Genomic DNA, 19311 nt, shown 5'->3' on the forward strand with positions numbered 1-19311 from the left:
TCGGCACGTGACGACCCTGTCTAATGTGTGCTTTAATTATGGCTCCGGCGGCAGCGCCAAGTTTGCTCCCAGAACTGTCTTCTCAGTTCTGCTCTGCAAGCTCGCGGGCATCCGCGTGCGTCTGAAGCAGGAGGCTGCCGGTTCCCAGGGGCCGGGGTCCTCTCCCTCTGCATCAGCGGACCCTGCCCCCTCCCTGCTCGCCGCGACAAGATCTCCCCATCCTGCTCGGGCCTGACTGACCCCCACCCGGGAGGCGCCTCCCCCCGCCCCCGGCCGCCGGATAGACAATCACAGCCTGTCCCTCACAGTGGCCGTAGCCGCAAGCCGCTCACTGGCCCCTCATTGTTTCAGAGGCAGATTGAGTTAACCTCTGATGACTCCCGCCAGTGTGCTCGCTGCCCCAGGTCCCGGGAGGCTGACCTTGCCGCTCCAGCTGGGGCATCAGCAAGCAAACCCAAAGCCGAGTCAGGCAGCGGCTTCTCAGGGGAGCGCTGCAAGGGAAGAGACCCGCCGGGCGGACGAAGCAACTGTGGTGTTTGCACAAGTCCCCGTCAGGCAGGAGGCGTGTTCCCATCACCCTCCTTAGGCCTTCCTACCACACGCAGACACGGCACTGTCCAGGGCATTCCTGGTCGGCAGCCACGCTGACCTCAGGCAATCTGAAAACCACGTGTGGGCTCCTCCTCCAGAACACCAAGGGTCGAGGTCGGCACGGCTTTCTCCCCCCACCCCAGGACCTGGTCTGTGAGCACTGAGTGTGGGTGTCCACAAGCGGCTGTTCCAAGGGGGGTCACTGCTGAGGGCCGTCTGCCTGTCCACCCGGGTGGAGAGGAGGAGGGACAGTGCCAGGCCCAGGCCAGTGGTGGGCAGTGTGGGTCAAGCCCCACTGCTTCCTTCGGATCCGTGTCTTTCCTGGGCCATGGTGTGGTTTGGAAGGAGAGGTTGGGGACCCACTCACCTCCTCAGCACCACAGAGGGGCAGAGAGCACTCTGGGCCCCTGGTGGCGGATGCACAGAGGACGGCCTGCACTCATCCGGGACTCCTCCTCCTGGCTGCCCACACCCCAGTGCTGTCTGCCCTGTCCACACTGCCAATCTCACGGACGCCCCCAGACTACACTTGAGAACCGGACAAGACTCCACAGCTTTCTAGCCAGGCCTTGCCCACAGGAGACCCCAGCCCAAAACATGCCCTGCTGGCCTCTGGCTGATACTAAGGTCCACAGACACGGCTGCATCCAAAACAGGGCTCTCCTGCAAAAGGCAGGGGCTTCTGAGCACAGGGTCCCGGGAAGCAGACGCTCTGGAGGACACTGCTCTCAGGTTGCTGTTTTGACTCCCGGGGGGGGGCAGGGAATAGACCGAAAGGCCCATCAGGAAGAGCAGACTCAAGTGTCCCACCTGCTAGGCAGACCCGGTCCCCACGGCTCTCCTGGCACCACGGGGGCTGTGCCCTGTGTTCACCCCAGGGCACCCGGCAGGCATGCGGGAAACACCCACTGGACCGCTGAGGGAGAGACACCGGCTTGGAGTAGCCAGCTGGAAAGCGGCAACCAGAACCAGAGTCTCCAACCCAGCCACGGGCGTCTGTGAAGCAGAACCACCCACGCAGCCTGCCGAAAACAAACCGCAGTTTGTGGTGCAGCAGAGCCTGACGACCCCCGGGACCCCATGGCCTTCCATCTAATAACACAGGGCAGCCTCCCACGAGGGCTCCGGAAACATCGCGACCGTCACAGGGCTGCCCCCGGCACAGTCCAGCTCAGAGGTGAGAAGCTCGGGAGGCGTCCCACGTGTGCACCTGCAGGTTGTGTCCCCCGAGCCAGTGCAGCCGGGGTGCCCCAGGGGACGCCGAGATGCGCGAGGCTCAATGTGACGAGCGTCTCCACACAGGGGCCCTGAGGATGAGTGTTTCTAACAAGTTGCCGTGACACTGTCCCGACAGGAAGCCGTGCCTGATGGTCCCGTCACAGGCTCACTAGACAATTTGGGAGACAATTAAAAGCAAAGTGAAGTGGGTCGGAGGCCTGGTTGAGAGCCTGGCCCTCAGGGTGGCGGGCCCTGAATCTGCATTTGCCAGGGCCGGACTCAGGGCGCCTGGGCTTCCTGAACACCTCTCCTCAACCATCTTGAGGGCCCGACCACGGGTAGCTCAGACTGACTCTGACTCTCAGGGTTCCCACAAAATTTCTCTTGTTTTTACAGTTAAAACCCTTTTAAAAAAAGTGAAGCCAAGCCATTAGCAGATTCTGAGTTTCCAAAAGAGGTGCTTACGCGGTATTTTAAAATTTGGTAACTAAAGACAGCTTAACTGGCACCACTGAAATTAGTCACCAGTGAAAGAAATTTGTTCTTTTTCAGCTGAACTTATCTTCAGGTGAACGTTTGCCAAGAAGCGTGTTTACTGTTTAGCGTTCAGTCTTTTGAATGCAGGGGAGACGTGTCGCTCTGGTGTTATGGGCTGTCACGGGTTGAAGAGTCCCCCCCAAATTTGTGTCCACCCAGACCTCAGAATGGGACCTGATTCTGAAGTAGGGTCTTTGTAGACGTAATTAGTTGAGGACCTTGCGATGAAGCCAGGCTGGATTTCGAATGGGCCCGAGGGAAGGGGACACAGCGAGGCCAGGGGGCTGGGGGAGGCCACGTGATGACGATGAGCTGCTGAGAAGCATTTGCGCTGGTGCCGCCTTCTGTGACCTCCCACACCCTCCGTCTACACCGGGAGCCCTCTGTCTCCCCACTACGCGCCCTGGGCCCCCGTGCCTCCCCAGCACCACCACCGTGGGGCCTCCTAGCAGAGCACCCGGCAGGACCTGGACGGATACGTAGAAATGTTGAAGCTAGAACGTAGCGGTAATGTATTAACTGACCTCCTCAAAGGAGGGACCACAGAAACGCACATACTCTTCCCAGTACTTAAAACCGTACTTCGTGCCTGACGTCCCGCAGGTGGGAGGGGCAGACAGCGCGGGAGCGGAGCTTCTCACCATCTGAGCTCTGCTAGTGCAGGTGGCCCCACCTCCCTGCGTCCCCTTGTCTCCTCGGCTGGCGGTGGGCCAGCTGATTGCCCCGGGTGGGGGATGGGGGCAGGACCCCGAGCTGCTGGGCCAGGGCCAGCCAGGTTGACCGAGGACGAGGCTGGGGCCCCCGCACAGCGCCCTGTGGGGTCCAGGAGGGGCAGGCATACGTGTGCTATTCCACTTCTCCTGAAAATCTGAATCCTATCCTAGAAATAGCATTTCAACAAGACCGACGAGCTCCTGGGCTCGCTGGAGGGCCTGGGATCTGATGGACTCGCCCCCCCACCCCCCCGTGAGGAAAGGAAAACTAGCAGAACCAAGCGAAGGATCTCAGAATCCTGGCGGGATTCACTTTCCGCCCGAAATGCTCGTGGCGGGGTGCCCCACGCTCTCCCAGCATGTGGCGTGTGACCACCCGTACGCCCCGTGAGCCCGCGCAGTGGGGTGCCATTGGATTCATTACATTATGAAAGAAGAGAATTTCCGTACATTACTCATGTCTGTCAGCCACAGGGAGCTCTGGAATGATGGGCAACCACCTCGGCTGACTATAAGGAACCGCTTCTGCAGAGGATGGACGATGGACACTGACGGGAAGGTGATGGCTTGGACGGCCCCCAGGTCTCCACTGGGGTGTGCTGCACACCGGGCGTGGGCCGCCGGCATGCCTGTGCAGGAGTGGTGGCGGGGGCTGGGCTGGGCTCCCCTTTGCTGCAGCTGGTTTTGGGACTGCAGTCACTGCCGCAGGGGGCAGGGGTGCACCCTGGAGCCTCGGCCCTGAGCCAGAGCCACAGACCCCCCTTCCCAGCCGCAGAGGTGATGCTCCGAGGTCACATGGCTGGGACAGGGCAGGGCCGAGGCTTTCCGTCTGCACCTGTTCTTAGCGGGGCATCCCGCCAGGGGCCCTGCAGGTGCACCCAGGAGACACACGGCCCCCAGGCCCCTGGGGATTAAGCAACAGCCACGAATTTTCAGTGAAAGACGGGTTTCCGGCATTCCCAATGAGGAAGCTGATGGAGCAGCCCCTCCAGCCACGTCTCCCCACCGGCTTGTCCGCTTTTCAACAGCAGATGGCGGAACCTTCCCAGCAGGACATGGCGTCCCCATATGGGCAACGACCACTTGAGCAGCTGCAGAAGTCTGTGAGACTCTGTCCGTTTCTATTTCCAGTAACAGCCCCCCTTTTGACAGGAAAACCTCCTTATTGGGAATATTTGCCTTAAATACAAGCCGTGAGAAGGACAGGGCTGAACTTGCCCGGGAGGGGCAGACCCTGACTCTACAGCTTTGGTTAAAACCCCGACTACGGGCTCCCGATGAGGCTGGGAGCCAGTACCTACCTCCACCACGGACTTGGAGTCCAGCCGGAAGTTGAAATCACCAAACACAAAGTAGGACACGTTCTCGAATCGCTGGTCGATGATTCTGAGAGGAGAGAAGGGGACAACGTTACCTGCACGCCAATCAGCCTCCCTTCCACCACGTGCCCCTCACACGTGCCTTCCACGCACTCCCAAGCAGCACAGTGACCACGCCGCACACCCACCAGACACGCACGGTTCTCTCCACGCTGACACGTGCATGCCACCAGGGGTGTCCTAACAAGTGGGCCAGCGCGGCGTGGAAACCGCATCTGGTGGGAGGTCCAGCCTGCACGTGGGAAGAACGAGGGCCGGGTAGGGGGCTCTCACAGGGGCACAGGGTCGGGACACCGGGGAAGGACCGCTGGCCAGGGCCTCTGCCGGGCACCTCCACGACTCCTCCCAGGCGGGACGTACGCTTGAGCTTGCTCTGGAAGTGTTTACGTATCGGCCCCATTTCCATGTTTCAAAGGCATAAAAGCAGAGCAACTGCATCTTTTTTTTTTTTTTTAAACTGAGGCACCGCCTGCTTGGAAACATCTTTTCCACCTATTTTAAATTGACCACAATCCCTTTCCCATTTTTCTACTGAGACATGCACACACGGCAAGCGTGACAGCCTCCAGGTCAGCCAGCAGCCGCCTCACAGACCCCTCTTCCCTCACAGGCAGGCAGAAGACCGCTCCCTCCACCCGCCCCAACATGGCAGCAGCACGATTAATGACCACTGTTCGCTTCTGGAGGCAAAGCAAAGTGCCGGGTTCTTCCGATTGGAGAGCAGAACTCGGACCACCGCTAACTAGACAACCCGCGGAGCAGAACGTATGCTCGGCGCAGAGGAAGGGACGGTCAGGGAGCAAGGCCCCCACGTCACTGCCTGGCCATGGCTCTGCTCACACACTTGCTAGGACAGAGCGGCGAGGCTGCAGGGCACGGGGCGGAGGGCGCATCCCAAACGTCATCAGGTAGGCAGAGGCCGGGGCAAAGTCTTCACCAGGTTAACGTGGAAACTTCCACTGGTTACCAAGAAACCTGGTGCATCTCCGATCCACCCGGTAATGCCTCTCTGTGCAAGCGGTGCCTGGGCCGGCCTGGATGTCGTGCTTGGGCGCCGTGCCCCCCCGCCTCGGGCACTGCTTACCACTGACTCGGGCTCCTCACTTGATTCATTAGCTTGAGAAACAGAAGAAAGGACCAAGCAAGGACCACGTGCCACCCTGCCTAGCTCTGCAATGTTCTCCTGGGTCACAGGAAAGGCCTCTGCCAGCCGTGGCTGCTGCCCTCCTGGGAGTGAGGGGTGGGGGGCCTGGGGGGCACGTGGGGTCCTGGCGTCCTGGTAGCTCGCAGATGCCTAACGGCGCCTGCCAACACTGTCAATCCGTCCCATCCATGGAAACAAGCTGCATTTCTGCTTGAATCTGCACCCCTCTGCGCCCTCCCTGCCCTCGCCACATGAGGCCACATGAGGCCACACAAGGCCACACGTGGCCGCCTGCCTGGTCAGGTACTTGTTGAACTGCATTTTCTGTTCCGACTTATTTCCGGCCTGTTTTCAGTTTCTTGCCACTTTCTTCTTGGATCCCAGGAGCCTCCCTAGGAAGCGGTGAGAATCCACCCTCCGGTCCGTGGCTGGTGTCTCCAGGCTGTTCACGGGGCCTTCTGCTGTGAGTGAGCTTTTACCCTCGCGCAGGCAGCAGGCATTGTCCCCGGACGGCCTGCCCAGCCCCGGGCCGAGGACGGCTCTCCTTCTCCCATCCTCACGGCAGAGCCCCACGTCAGCCTCTGACCCATGTGGAATCAGTGTGACGTCAGGGTCTCAGGGTATCGATGTTCCCGGCGGTCGAGCGAAAGCTCCATTTGTTAAACATTCAATCCTCTTCCTAGTCAGTCCGTGCAGCACGAAATTCCCCAAATCACACGGGCCTTTCTGAGGCCCTGCGTCCTTCTCTGCACACCGTCACCGACCCCGCACACCTGCAGGCAGTAAGCCTTTCCACAGGATGCCCTTCCTGCGGACAGTTCCTTCAAAAATATACTGGCTATTTTCATATTTCTCTCCCGTTTTAATCACTGTATCATCTAGTTACATTCCACAAAACATCCTGTTTTCCTTTTTAATTGGAATAACTTTCAATTATACATGAATTTGAGAACGAAGGACATATTTAATGGATTAATGCAGACGACCAACAGTTTCCTTTACTTGTTATAAATTAAACTTTTCTATCGAGAAAATACCACTAAGGAATAGAAGTGGCAGGGGTGCTGACCTGGCCCACGGGCTCACCAGTGTGCCCAGGACCACTGCTGCCACCCTTCCTTCCCTCCCTCGGCTCCGCACGGGACTCGTGTCGGCAGGAAGCCCTCCACCTCTCCTGTCCTAGAGAGACTAAAGCTTCTTCTGCTGTTAAGCATCTTCAGAAAAGAAAACTCCTTAGAGAACGAGTGGAGGGGGCCCAGAAAGGTCTCAGGGCGCCCCCACATCAGGACACCTGCAGCACGGGCTTCCCGGTCCCCAGCCTCGCCGACACGGGGGTGCAGGTCAGGTGCACAGCAGACCCAACGGGAAAGAAGGCTGTCCCAGCCCCGAGAACTAAGGGCCCCTCACACGGTGCTGGTGCTGCCGCGGGCAGGCCCTCCTGGGTCCAGGTACACGCGGAGAGAATACAATCATTGGGGTTCAATCACATTGTTTTTAAAAACCCAAACCGGCATCATTCACAGCTTATCACAGGGACTGATTTCTGTTTTCTGAGGTCACACAGAGACGCCTGTTGCCCTGAGGGCACCTGTGCCTAGGAATTCCCACACGAGGCAGGTGTCCCAGGAGGCACAGAGTCCCCTCGGCAAAATGCAGTTGTGCGTGTTGTACCGGGAGGTGGCTGCTCTGTGATGGCTCCGTGATCCCGCCGGAACTGCCCAGCCTCCGGTCTCAGGGCCCCCCCGTCCCCCCACGCTGCCCCTCACCTGCTTCTCCTCAGGCAGCCCACTCCCGGCGAGGCTCCCTCACCAGAGGCAGAGCCGCCTGGCCAGGCTGGCTCCTTGGCCATCGTTCCGCCGAGGCCTGAAGATACAGAGGCCAGGTGGGTGCTGTCAAAGTCAAGGGGTCTCTGGGGTCAGAAGGAGTGCTGTTCACAGGACGGTTTCCAAATGCTCTTCTGCTGCTCACACTGGGCGCTGGCTGGTTCCCGGGAGCAGGTGAGCACGTGGCGAGCAGAATGTCAGCACCGCGCCTGGGGTCCCGGGGCCACGCACCCTGGCCTCCGCCCAGCCAGCACGCATGACCTCACGCCTCTCAAATGCATTTCCCCTTTCTTTTTTTAAAACTTTTTATATTTTTGAGAAAAGCTAAACCAAACCACATTCCGGCTTGCTCTTGCTGAAGGGAGGAGTACGGTCCTGCTCCCTCTAAGTGTCAGAGAATCTACACATATTATTTTAATGATTCATCAGCTTCTATCTGCTAAAAAGCACAGAACACTTGCCTTCCTTGCGGAGGCTCCGGAGAACTCGATCCGCGGGTCAGACTCACGACCCCACTCTCTCTGCACATTTGCTCCCGGGGGACTGCAAGCACAGAGCTTGAGGGAAACAGTGGGTGACCGCAGAAACATGACGCGGAGATGCATGTGTGCTGTGTACAGACGTGTTCGTATGTGCAGATGCTGCACACGTGTGGGGCGTGTGCACACGTGCCATGTGTGTGCAGAGTCCATCTCTTACCAAGGATTCTTCCTCCGTCCCCACAGCCTTAGGAGACTAATCAGAGCAGGGAAGACAGTTCACACGTGCCCATCCATTCTTAGCCGTCTGTGAGCCGATACCGTCACATTAAGTCTCTGCCTGAAGAAGCGTAATCTGCTCTGTACAATTTCCTGGAAACCACTGTCAAGCCCTGCGCTGGGACAAGGCAAGCACTTCATGTTCTCTGGGATCAATGAACGTTCAGAAGGCATGTGAAGCCACTGGAGTCACCAGGCCGCTCTGGGTCCAGGACGCATGGAGGCCGTGGCGGGAGCAACTGCCCACAGACACACGGGACGACAGGAACGAAGGAAGTCAGATCCAAGCCTGGGGTTCCAGCATGCGGGAGAAGAGCATCGCGGGACAGCAGCGACCCCGGGCTCAAGTGCACAGGGCCTCCAGGGGGGCGGGGGCTGGATGCGGGCCACCCAGGTCCTCATGAGGCTCAAGGCACACAGGCCTGAGCCGACGGTCCTGGCCTGAGGGGACGGACGGCTGCACAGGGTTGCAGGCAGCTGGTGCCCTGGGAATGGACCGTGTAAGCAAACAGCCATTGGCTAATCAAACGGCAGAGCACATCGGGAGTTAAGTCCCTTCCTCAAAACCCAACAAACTTCCAATTTAATATCTGACCGAACAAACTCTGAAAAGCTCCAGGGCATCTACGAGAGGAAACGCTCACTTCCTAAGGCTCTCCTGGATGGTGGGGCCTTTCCTGCCCCTACGGTACACAGGACACCCTGGCCGCGCTGTTCCTGCCCCCCGCGGAGCCACGCCGATGACAGGGATTCTGTCAGTAGGGCTGGATTCTTGTAATACTATCATTAAAAACCTAAACTATATCACATTTCCATGCCCAGCTCCTTTTGATGTAATGGCCCGCGCTCATCAATAACCACCATCTCCAAAGGTCGCGTGGTGGCGCAAGATGGACGGGCTGTCACGGCCGCGGCAATCACCTGAGTGCCAGGCCCGCGGCCCTCACAGCACTCACTTTTAATTTCAATATAGTGCCATTTGGACCAAGAGAAAAAAGTTGTTTTAAAATTAATTACCTTGTCAGACGCTATTATGATTAAAATGTAGGCCCACATCAATATCATGTGCCTAATTCAAAAACAGAATTACAAGAAGAGCCATAAAAATCAATTTTTTAGGCCTTGGAAACAGAGTCTCGTTCTGTTTTGACAGGCGATTTCATTATGTGACAGGCCACGCGGACACACGCGCAGAAAGGGGCCGCGCACTCATGTCTCGAGGATAAGTGACGCCCACCCTCCCAGGACGGAGACATTGTTCCTTGAAGGGAGTCGTGGCTTCAACTGTCGGACACCACACCGTTCCTGGCTGGTGGCCTCGGCCCACGTGGCACGGGCAGCACCAAGGGTGCGCAGACTGCGTGTCACCCCGAGAACCTGGTGTGGTGCGGAGAGCAGGCAGGACGCCGTCAGAGCGCTCTGGCAGGTCCACCACTCCAGATCCGCTCCCTTCCCTTCACTTTCCTCTGAATCACGGCCTAGGCGGAGTTTACGCATGAACGCGAGGTGACCGGCATCGGCTTCCATTCCTCGGAGCCGGCAGGGACAACGGCCTCTGCTCACGCAGCTCCATCGCGACAACACCCAGCAGAGGAGACCGCGGACACCAGGCACAGCACCTGAGGTTTCGGCCCCACATCCACGTTGCTCTGAGCAGACCATCTCTTCCCCTCCCGAGCAATGGACGGACGCTCTTCCATGACCTCACTTTTCACTCTGCCCCAGGGCGTGTGGGGCGCGTGGGGGACCGGCAGCCCCCACGAGGACAGTCACCTGGGCGGGACACCTACCAGCACCAGGGAGGGTGGTTTGTGCACAACGTGTCGGAGGCGGAGACAGGGAAAGCATGCAGGGAACAATCTGTTCAAAGGGCCCGGGCCAGCGTCGGGCAGGCGCAGACCCCTGACTGTCCCTTTGGTGTCAGGCAACGTCCCCACAAGCCGCCTGAGGGGCCTCAGTGACAGCCCGCCAACCGGCCTGCTGTGAGCGCTCAGGGCGCGACGCACTCCCCAGGGCTGGGGCATTTCACAGGCCTAGTGCACGGAGGGTGTGACACCGGAGGGGCCTGAGGCGGGAGCTCCGTGGGGCGGCACTGGGGTGCCGTGACAGGCATGGCAGGCACCCCTCGGACTGTGGGAAGTGTATGCTGGGACCTCGGCACGTCCCTGGCTCGAGGGCAGCTTGCTGCTGGTGGTGGGGAGCCCCAGGGGGCACACGAACCCTCAGCCACAGGCGTGGGGTCCACTGGAGTGGCCACAGCACAACTTGGTGACATGAGGCCGGGCAAAGTTCTAGTTGGTGACACCAGAATCACAAAGTCCGCTGTTTCCCACAACCTCCCCCTGTAAACTCTTGCCACTTTTCCAAAATTTACCTCTTGTCCTCACAGCTGGAGGCCTGAGCCAGCTGTTGGCACGAGGCCATGCGGCCCTGTTGTGCCCTGAATGTGCCCATCCCCAGATTCTCAGGTCAAGGCCCCGACCCCTGTGCGGTTGGCCACGGGCCAGTCACACCACTGGGAGTGATGAAGGGGAGATGGGGTCCGAAGGGTGGGGTACCCTCAGGAGCAGACACCAACGTGCCCTCCGCCTCGTGCGGATACAGTGACCAGGCGGCCGGGGCACGCCAGGCGGTGGCTTCTCAGCAGGACCCAGCGAGCTGGCATGGGATCTCGAGCCTCAAGCAATGAGTGTGTGCTGTTTGAGCCACGGGTCTGTGGCACTTTGCACGGCGAGGTGACAAGACAACCCGAGCCTGTGGGGGTTGCTCGCAGCCCCCGCCCAGGCCTCAGTGTCTCTGTCGCGCACTGTGATGGGGCTCCTCAAGCCGGGATTTCCCAGCGACCGAGTCCCTGCTCCTGCCACCCACTGTTCTCCAGCAGAAGCATGTGCGGGGCAGGGTGTGGGGTGGCAGCTCCCCGTGAGCGCTGGGCTGTGGCTGGTGTGCAGGCTCCTGGCACCAGTCCCTGGTCTCACACCCTGTAAACAGCATTAAGATAGTAAACACTGAGAACCACTCTCAGACTGCTCAGATGCCACCACGAACCACATGGATACGGAAGATCCTCAAGTGTCAGGCAGAAGAAACGAGAACCAGAGTCTTGGAAAGCTGAGTGTGCCTTTAAAACCTTCGCTACCAGCGAGCGCAGGAAACATGAGGAAATGCACACCATCTGCGTTCCCTAGGCCGGTGTGAGCGTGGATGCTGGCCAGGCCGAGGATGCCGGCGGGGGCTGCCTGGTCAGAGTGCAGCGTGGCCAGACCATAGCTCGTGACATCAGCCTGTTGGCAAAACACAGAGAACAAGCCAAACGCCAACAAAGTAGTGGTCGAGCACAAAGGTGGTCGAGACACCACATGACGAGGCCCGACGCTGAAGCTGTGGACGGAGGTACCTGGCAGAACGCCCCGCAGAGACGCCTGGGAACATCAGCTACGGTGCCTACGGATGCTCCCACGTGTGCGCTGCAGACAGAGGCCTGCCCGCGGTGCAGACAGGACACACGGCCCGGGGGCGGCGGCGCCACCTGAGTGTAGGCAAAGCAGAGCGGGCTCGAGCACGCTGTTTCATTTCTTAACGGAAGGACACAGGAGACGACCACAGACACACGGATGTGAATGAGCCAACCACAGGGCACACCCCGTCATCACAGAGTCATCTACACTTTCTAGATGCTTCACCTGGTCTTCAATGAAATAAAAGAGAGACTGTATCACAGACGCCGTCCATCATCTGAGATGTATGGAATAATGAGCTCATTTTGTTGGGACTGCAACTGGACTCCATGCGTCCTCACTGGGTGCGCTCCTACCTGGCGCTGGGAACACGGGGGGCCCAGAGCGCGCAGGCCGAGCAGGGTCGAGGGCGCCGGCCTGTGCGGCCCCGGACCCCACACCACATCAGGCACACGGCAACGGCGACCTCGGCCTCCGGGCGGTTGGACGCCCGAGGGGACGTGTGTGTGTCCTGCTGCCCGTGGGCACTCAGAGCAGGAAACAAGGTGGCGAGCAGCAGCTCTGTGGCCGGCCATGCGGTGTCCCAGATGACCCAGGTCTTCAGTGCTGTGCTCGCCTTTGCCTAGAGACGCAGCGGCTTTTCTTCCGCCCGCTGAACAGCCAGGCGAGTTCTGGGAACGGGCTGAAGAGAAACGTTTAGGTTAGAGGGTCTTTGAGCAGTTGACAGCTGACTGATGGCCGCCCGGGAGGCCACAGAGCGGAGCGGTGCGGCGGGGCGCGTCACATAGCCTCTCCCTGGGAAACTAATTGCTCCCGATTGTTCCGAGCAACATTATTTTTCTGGCAATCATTTCCTTTGAATGCCCAAAATGAGCATGAAACAGCTCTTTTGCCCGGACATAAAAGTTAAATGTCCCAATGTTGATCAAATTAACTTGAGCGCCAGGACAATGGACTGTATTTCTGAGAAAATAATGGGGGGACAACGGGGCGCTTCATGCCAGGATTTCACAGTTGTAACGTAGAATGTTCTGTTGAACTAGGCCAGGCCACGTTTCAAAGGGCAGACAGAAGAGCCCTGTCACTTGTGGAAAAAAATCTCATTTCACGGCGGAAAGCTTGGGAAGCCATCAGGAAGTTCTGGCGCTGGCGGCTCAGGAAGGACAGTGCTCCACGTTCTCTGCTCCAGTTTAATCCGCAGAACGTGCCCCAGGTGCTCAACTGTGCGGCACAGAGGTGCAAGCGCTCCCACGGGAGGACAGGTCCCCAGGTGCATGCAGGGGCCCCGGCACCGCCTGCCCCCCAGCCTCCTGGCCTAACACTCTTTGTTAATCACGGATGAAAAGCAAAATATTCATGAATTGCACAAAAAAACATTAAGCTTATTATTTGTAATAAAACCCAGAGGGCCTGCGGGCTGTGCTTTATTGACACTGAGGATCTCATCGTCCGACGTCTCAGACAGGAGTCCTTTCCAGGTGAGCCCAGGCTGGGGTCAGTGTCCACACAGGTGCCACATCCTGCACGAGGCGCTCCGTGGCGCTCACAGTCCATACTGCTGGGGGACCAAACACTTGGGAAGAGTTTGCACACTGCAGACAGAATTTGTCTCTCGGGTTTCTGTAAACTAAGTTTTTATTTGGGAATAATCTTAGATTTACAGAAAAGTTGCCCATGTAGTGCTGGGGGCCTCTGGGTTTTAGCCTGGGCTTCCGGCCACCAGCGCCGGGGGGACGGGGACGCCAGGCTGCTGGGGTCTGACGCCACGGGGAGATGAAGCTGGAACCAGGCAGGCTCCCCTCTCAGGAGCCCCCTAGCTGTCTCCCCGCATCCCCACACAGCACGGCGGACAATGCTCCCCGAGGTTCCCAACGCTGTGAATGGGGCACTGTTGGTGGCAGCGTCCATTCAAAGGGCCGGCGTGGCATTGTCCTCCCAATCGGCAGAGCAGAATGCAGTCTGCTGGTGGCTGCCAAAAGGTTAGCCGCCCCGATGAAAGGACAGCCCGTTATTCACCGCTCCTACAGAGCTGTCCTTTGTGCTGGGCGGCCCAGCCCTGCACGGTGGAGGTCCGGATCTGCGGCTGGCTGAGCTCCCCACAGAAGCGATTCATGGGAATGCAAAGTCGCAAAAGAGGGCCCCGAAACCCAGAGGCTGCTTTCCCGAAGGCCATGGAGGAGCGACAGTGGGGCCATGACACGTTGTAATGGCAAACCCCACCGACAACCTGACTATAGTCACCAAGACCAGACTGTTCAGGGCTCTGTCCTGGCCCCAGACTCCGCGGGGGGTCCCGGCAAGCGGGGGCAGCCCACACAGAACCCGTCAGGCCGCGAGACCCACGCAGGCTGCGGCTTGGAGCAGCTCCTGGCTCCCGGGACATGGGCTCGCTGTCCCACCCACAGCACCCCAGCCAGGCAGCTCAGCATGGGGAGCCAGCCCACGGCCCCCTCGAGGTGAGCCCTCCCCAGAAGGGCCCTCCCTCGGACGTCCCTGTCTTCCTGGCCCCCTCCAGCTGGACGGCCAGGCCAGCGCCCACCCGAGGGTTTCAACCTGCACAGACGTGGCGCTGAGACGGCCTGCACGTTGGGGGTGAGACACCCACGGACGTGGGTGAGAACAGGAGTGGGGGGAGCCCCGCCACGGGCGGCCACGGGCCGGCATGCTGGGATGCAGCACCAGGACCCACCCAGCGTGCCCAGACCTCAGGCTGGCTCAGGCCTCCCTCTACACCCCTCCAGTACCCAGGCATCAGTCCCACCTCTGAGCCCCGTTCAGCCCGGGGCCTGGGAGGCCAGGGGAGGCCCCCGAAGAGCAGCTGCACAGAACCTGTTCTGGGCTGAGGTCCAAGGCCCTCAGTGTGCAGGAGCAACAGATGCAACCAGACCCGCATCTCACATTCACGGTTCCTCCACGTGGACCTGGCAGGAGGCAGCGGGAGCCCTGGAGGTAAACTGATGGCCACTGTCCCACACCGGACAGCACAAGGATGAAAGCCAACTTCCTGTCCAGAGCGCGTCCCTACTGAGCCCCGTAAGCAATCCAGAAGGATCGTGCATGGGGTGGATGAGGCCCCATGCAGGCCGGGGCCAGGGGCTGAGCTTGGGGCAGGGTGGAGCGGTGCTGGGTGCAGGCGGGAGGGGTCAAAGGTCAGAGTCTAAGTCCTTGGCACATTTCCACAGATGCCCAACTCCGTGCCCTGGCACAGGGGCAGAGGTAGGGTGGGGTAGGGCCCCCGGGGAAAATTTGAGATTGCCTGGGCAGAAACAGGGAGACCCCATCCGGTAGTGATAGCTCTCTCAGGGCCAAGTGGGTTGCTGATGTCCCTCAGGCCATGCAAGCTGGCAGGGGAAGACTTGATCTGAGGACCAGGTGGAACCAGACAGCCCCATGGACTTGGGCAGTGAGGCTCTGACTAAGCAAAGGTTCATCCGCAAACCAAGAGGGATGCTGGTCCAGGACCAAACATACCCCGTTGTTAATCATGGTATGAGGCGCTGCCTTTCTTTCCCAGATGCCCACCAGCCCTGACCCTGGAGAAGGTCACACAGCATGGTCACGGATGGGTGGCGGACCCCGTGGGGTCCAGAGTAGGAGGTCCTGAACACCAGCCAAGAGGGAGCTCGAGGAGCAGAGGAGTGAGGACAGGCTGGCTGGAGCCTGGGCAGGAGGGGCACAAGACCACCGGGACCCCTGCCCCCAGGCCCTGGGCTGCAGAGAGACAGAGCCAGGAGAGCTGAGCTCGCACGCCCATGGCCACTCCCAGGTTCCACGACCCCGAGCCCAGCGGCGCCATGGGAAGGCTCGCCTGTGGCCAGCAGAACATGCGCACCGGCGTCTCCGAGCCCTCGGCTGAAACACTGACGCTTCAGTGGACGTCTCCGTACGCTGGCCTGGCTTCCCCGCAACATGGGAGGGAGTCAGGCCCCCACCTTCGGGTCTGTCCAGCAAAGGCTGCTCGAGCCTTGGGACCGGGGCTGGGATTTGGGGCAACATTTGCAAATTTTGTGTTTTAGCCAATAGCAAAACAGACGTGGACACGTGGCTTAAGAGAGAGAGAGCCCTGACCTTGGAGGAGGTGGGGCGGGAGGGGCCGCACGTGCAGCACACCCACCTGTCGAGCACGTAGCCCAGGGCCTTGTGCCGGATCCCCGAGTACACCGAAGGGCTTGTCTCCCAGGCCACCAGATTGGAAGCGTCATGAAAAAGATGGATGTTGACCAAGTCAAAGGCACTGCAGGGACAGAAGGAGACATGGTGACGAGCGTTGGCGCTGCGGGGCGCCCGGCGTGGCCCGGGGCGAGGGGGGCCAGGGCCCGAGGGTCACAATGGGCAGCGCCGCCTGCGTCCACTCCCGTTCTCCTCGGCTGCTCCAGGCCCAGCCAGAGCATATCCCCTGCCCGGCCAGAGGGGGGCACAGGCGACCGCAGGGGTCAGTCCTTAAACGAGTCCGGCCAACTGAGAAGGGCTGTTTCCTGCCAAAGAAAGAGATGTGACCTGACTGCAGAAACTCTCCTCATCCAGGAGCAGGAAGAGGAAGGAGGAGGAGAGCAGGAGGGAGGGAGGAGGGAAGCAGGCAGGAGGGGTGGGGGCACGACGGAGAAGGGGGAGGGGGGAGGGGAAAGACAGGAAGCAGCAGGAGCGCACAGCAGACCCTGGGGCCCGGACCCCGGCACGGGCAGCCGCTGGTGTGGCCCGATGCCTCCCGGAGCCCATCGGCTGCTCCCCGTGGGGCCGTGACACCAGAGGAGGGGCACGAGGCGGTTCCTTCCACTCGGGAGAAGCCCCCAAGCTCACAGCCCCTCGGGGAGGCCCCGCGGCGGGGAGCCCGCTCGGCAGGGACGCGCGAGGTGAGGGCAGAGGTCGGCCGCAGCCTCCCCACCCCACGGAGAGCTCCCGGGCATCGCCGCGGATGCGCCGCCTCACAAGGTCAGTGTGCGGCACGAGCATGCCACCGTCGTCACAGTGCCAGGACGCGAGGCCGAGGACCCTGCGGAACGCGTGTGCCAAGCTCACAACCATCTCCTGGGCGGCAGGGGGGCAGTGGAGGCAAGTCCTCTCAGCCACACGGCCGCCCGAGGACCCCTCCCTGGCGCCCACGTTGTGCTGTGGTGGCCAGCGAGGCCTGAGCGCCGGCAAAGGGCTGGATTCTGTCGGAGAGTCTGCGGCTCCTCCCTGCTGCCCCCGCAGAGCTGCCTGAAGGCCACAGGGAGGGCGCTGTGCCAACCGCAGGGGTGGCTGAGGGCCTGCCCAGGATGGGACACCTGGCAGGCACTCACTCAGTGCCCCCACCGCTGGCCGGACGTGCTTTCAGCTGACAGAAGGCCTTCCCACGGCCACTGACGGGACACACGTGGCTCTAGGACCCTAAGCCCCGTGGTCCCAGGGAGCTCGGGGGAGGAGAGCAGGTGTGAGCATGTGACTCCACTGAGGCAGCAAGGGCCGCCCCAGACGGAGAGCCAGCCCACAGGCAGGCCAGGCCCGAGGGTCGACTTGGGGAGTGTCTGCCAGCCCTGTGCTCGGTGCCCACTGGGGCTGACCGTGGCCTGCAGAGGGCTGCCTGGGCGGCACTTGGACGCCTGTGTCCACGGGAGGAGGCGGTGGGGCCTGCATTGTGCCCAAGCTGGGAACCCAGGCAACAGGACTGTGTCACACGGAGTCTCCGAAAACAAAGCGGGCCGAAGACTGGTGGGCAGCTTGTGACTGGACGTGCGGCCACACCACACAAAAGGCAGGGAAAATGTTCCGAAGTTTACGAAGTGAGGTGACAGTCGCCACGGTAAACGTACCAGTCTGCGACGCACCACCTTGTCCGAACGAAGCCTTTTCTCGACCATTTGCACTGAAAAACACAACAGGTTGCACAAATGAGCCAGCTTAAAAGAGGAAGGGGACAGACACCCAAGACGTATTTTCAATCAGGAAAAGCAACGTTCATCCTTCCGCTGAAGGCCTTCTGCTTACAACCCAAGCGTGTGCCTCGTAAGCGTCCTACACGAAGCTCGCCAGGGCGCCTCACGCTCAGCACACGGGAAAGGTAGGGAACGACACGGTCAGCGTTACCTTCTGGGCGAGGACGCCCCAGCTGAGCAGAGGATGGCCTGCACGCGCCCACCAAGGCCCTGCCTGGAGCTGCCCACTAGCGGAGGCACACTGGCCCCTGGCGGACGAGAGCCTGTCAGCAGAGGAGGGCGTCGGACCAAAGAAACCCAGTCTTTATTTCTGCTACGCTTGCCCTAAGAACAGCCTGTGTTCCAGAAGCTGGGAGAAGGGTCCCTGACTTCCCACACTCCTGTCTCGCTGGTTGAAAGGGACATGAGGGGCAGGAAGCCACACCCGCACCCTTTCCAAGGCTGCTTCGCTAGCAGGGGAGAGACCCGCCGTGCTGACATGTCCCTCGTCCAGCGCAGGTGACCGGCTTGTCCAGCGTGCTCATGCCAGCAGGGAAGTGGGTGCCGCACTGTGTCACGCTGCCCCACACACGAGCCACGCCCAGCAGGGCCATCAGGCACGGCAGATGGTCTGTGGTGTCTGGATTCATTCCATTTCGATAGCCACGCTGGACGGGGTAGCTCACAGCCCAGGCAGTGGGAGTGGGGCTCCTGCTCACATGCCCTGCGAGCCCCAGGAGGCACTGGGGAGACCTCCCTGAACCCCCAGTTTCCAAACACTTCAGAAAGCTGGACGGGCATGTGCAATCCCCCCCGAGCCCCGGGGGCACGTCCCTCTGCTGTGCCGGCAGGACGGGAGGAAGGCCGCGGTGACACACGTGTCCTCAGGGGCCTGGGCTCACAGTGCCCGTGGTAACCATGTGGATCCAGGGTGGAGCGCTGACAGAGTCCAGAATCACAGGGGCTCTAGACACTTAATGCGAATAATTCAGCAGCTAAAACCCCTGCTTGACGCCCCCCCCACCCCGTTGTTTCCCTTGTGACCAGCTTCACAAGGTGTTCGGCTTGGTTCCTATGGTGACACCCTGCCGGGGGAGGTGCTGTCTTCGAGGTTACCACCAGGTGCAAACGTCGCAGCTCTGGAGTCTCCCGCTACCAAGTGTCCACCACGCACCCGCCCCCTGCCGCCGCTGCCGCCAAGCTCACCAGGCTGAGCCAAACGCCCACTGGCCCTGACCTGGGTTTTCTCTTGTTTCACACACAGTCGCTGACGCTCTGCTCTCCCCACGCACCCACAGGACCCGCTTCCACAAGAGCAGCGTGGCCGGGACAGATGCTCAACGTGAGACCCCACGCCCCAGCCCAGTGCCAAGCCATGCTGCCGAGACCCAAGCTGAATTTAACCCGACCACCTCGGATCTTACGTCCATTAAAATTGGAAGGCATTTGTGAATTTAATATAATTAACCAAAAATTAATGATTGTTCTCGATTGTCAATTACGTGTTAAGTAAGGTCTCTCTGCAAATGGACACTGCACACCACGTACCTTCAGTAACTGTGCATGTATCTTTCTTTAGACATTGAAACTGTCCACAGTAATGGGGCATTTTTAACATTATTAATAGAATACGTACACAAAACATGAGATAATGTGTTACTTTTTTATATAATATAGACTTGTAATAACTGTAATTTTAGGATTCTAACGATTTAAGATTTTTAACTACATTGCAAATAAATCTCAAAAAAGCTTAACAGTATAACATTATCACAATCAAGTATTTTAACTAAACATCTGTA

The 19311-nt window shown here is 59.9% G+C and overlaps 1 protein-coding gene across 6 annotated transcripts in view; it reads right to left on the reverse strand.

Moving 5' to 3' along the window:
• INPP5A (inositol polyphosphate-5-phosphatase A) overlaps positions 1-19311 on the reverse strand; it is a 174083-nt gene that overhangs the window by 30544 nt on the left and 124228 nt on the right. For all 6 annotated transcript variants that reach the window (XM_073884739.1, XM_025880123.2, XM_073884737.1 and 3 more), the window contains exons 7-9: positions 17408-17460; positions 15733-15852; positions 4361-4445 (exon numbers count right to left, since the gene is read on the reverse strand). In XM_073884739.1, coding sequence (XP_073740840.1) covers positions 4361-4445; positions 15733-15852; positions 17408-17460 — 258 coding nt within the window. The remainder of the gene's footprint in view (positions 1-4360; positions 4446-15732; positions 15853-17407; positions 17461-19311) is intronic.

Source organism: Callorhinus ursinus, unplaced genomic scaffold (assembly GCF_003265705.2).
Source record: "Callorhinus ursinus isolate GAN/ISIS: 27379988/994484 unplaced genomic scaffold, GSC_fseal_2.0 scaffold58, whole genome shotgun sequence".
NCBI lineage: Eukaryota > Metazoa > Chordata > Mammalia > Carnivora > Otariidae > Callorhinus > Callorhinus ursinus.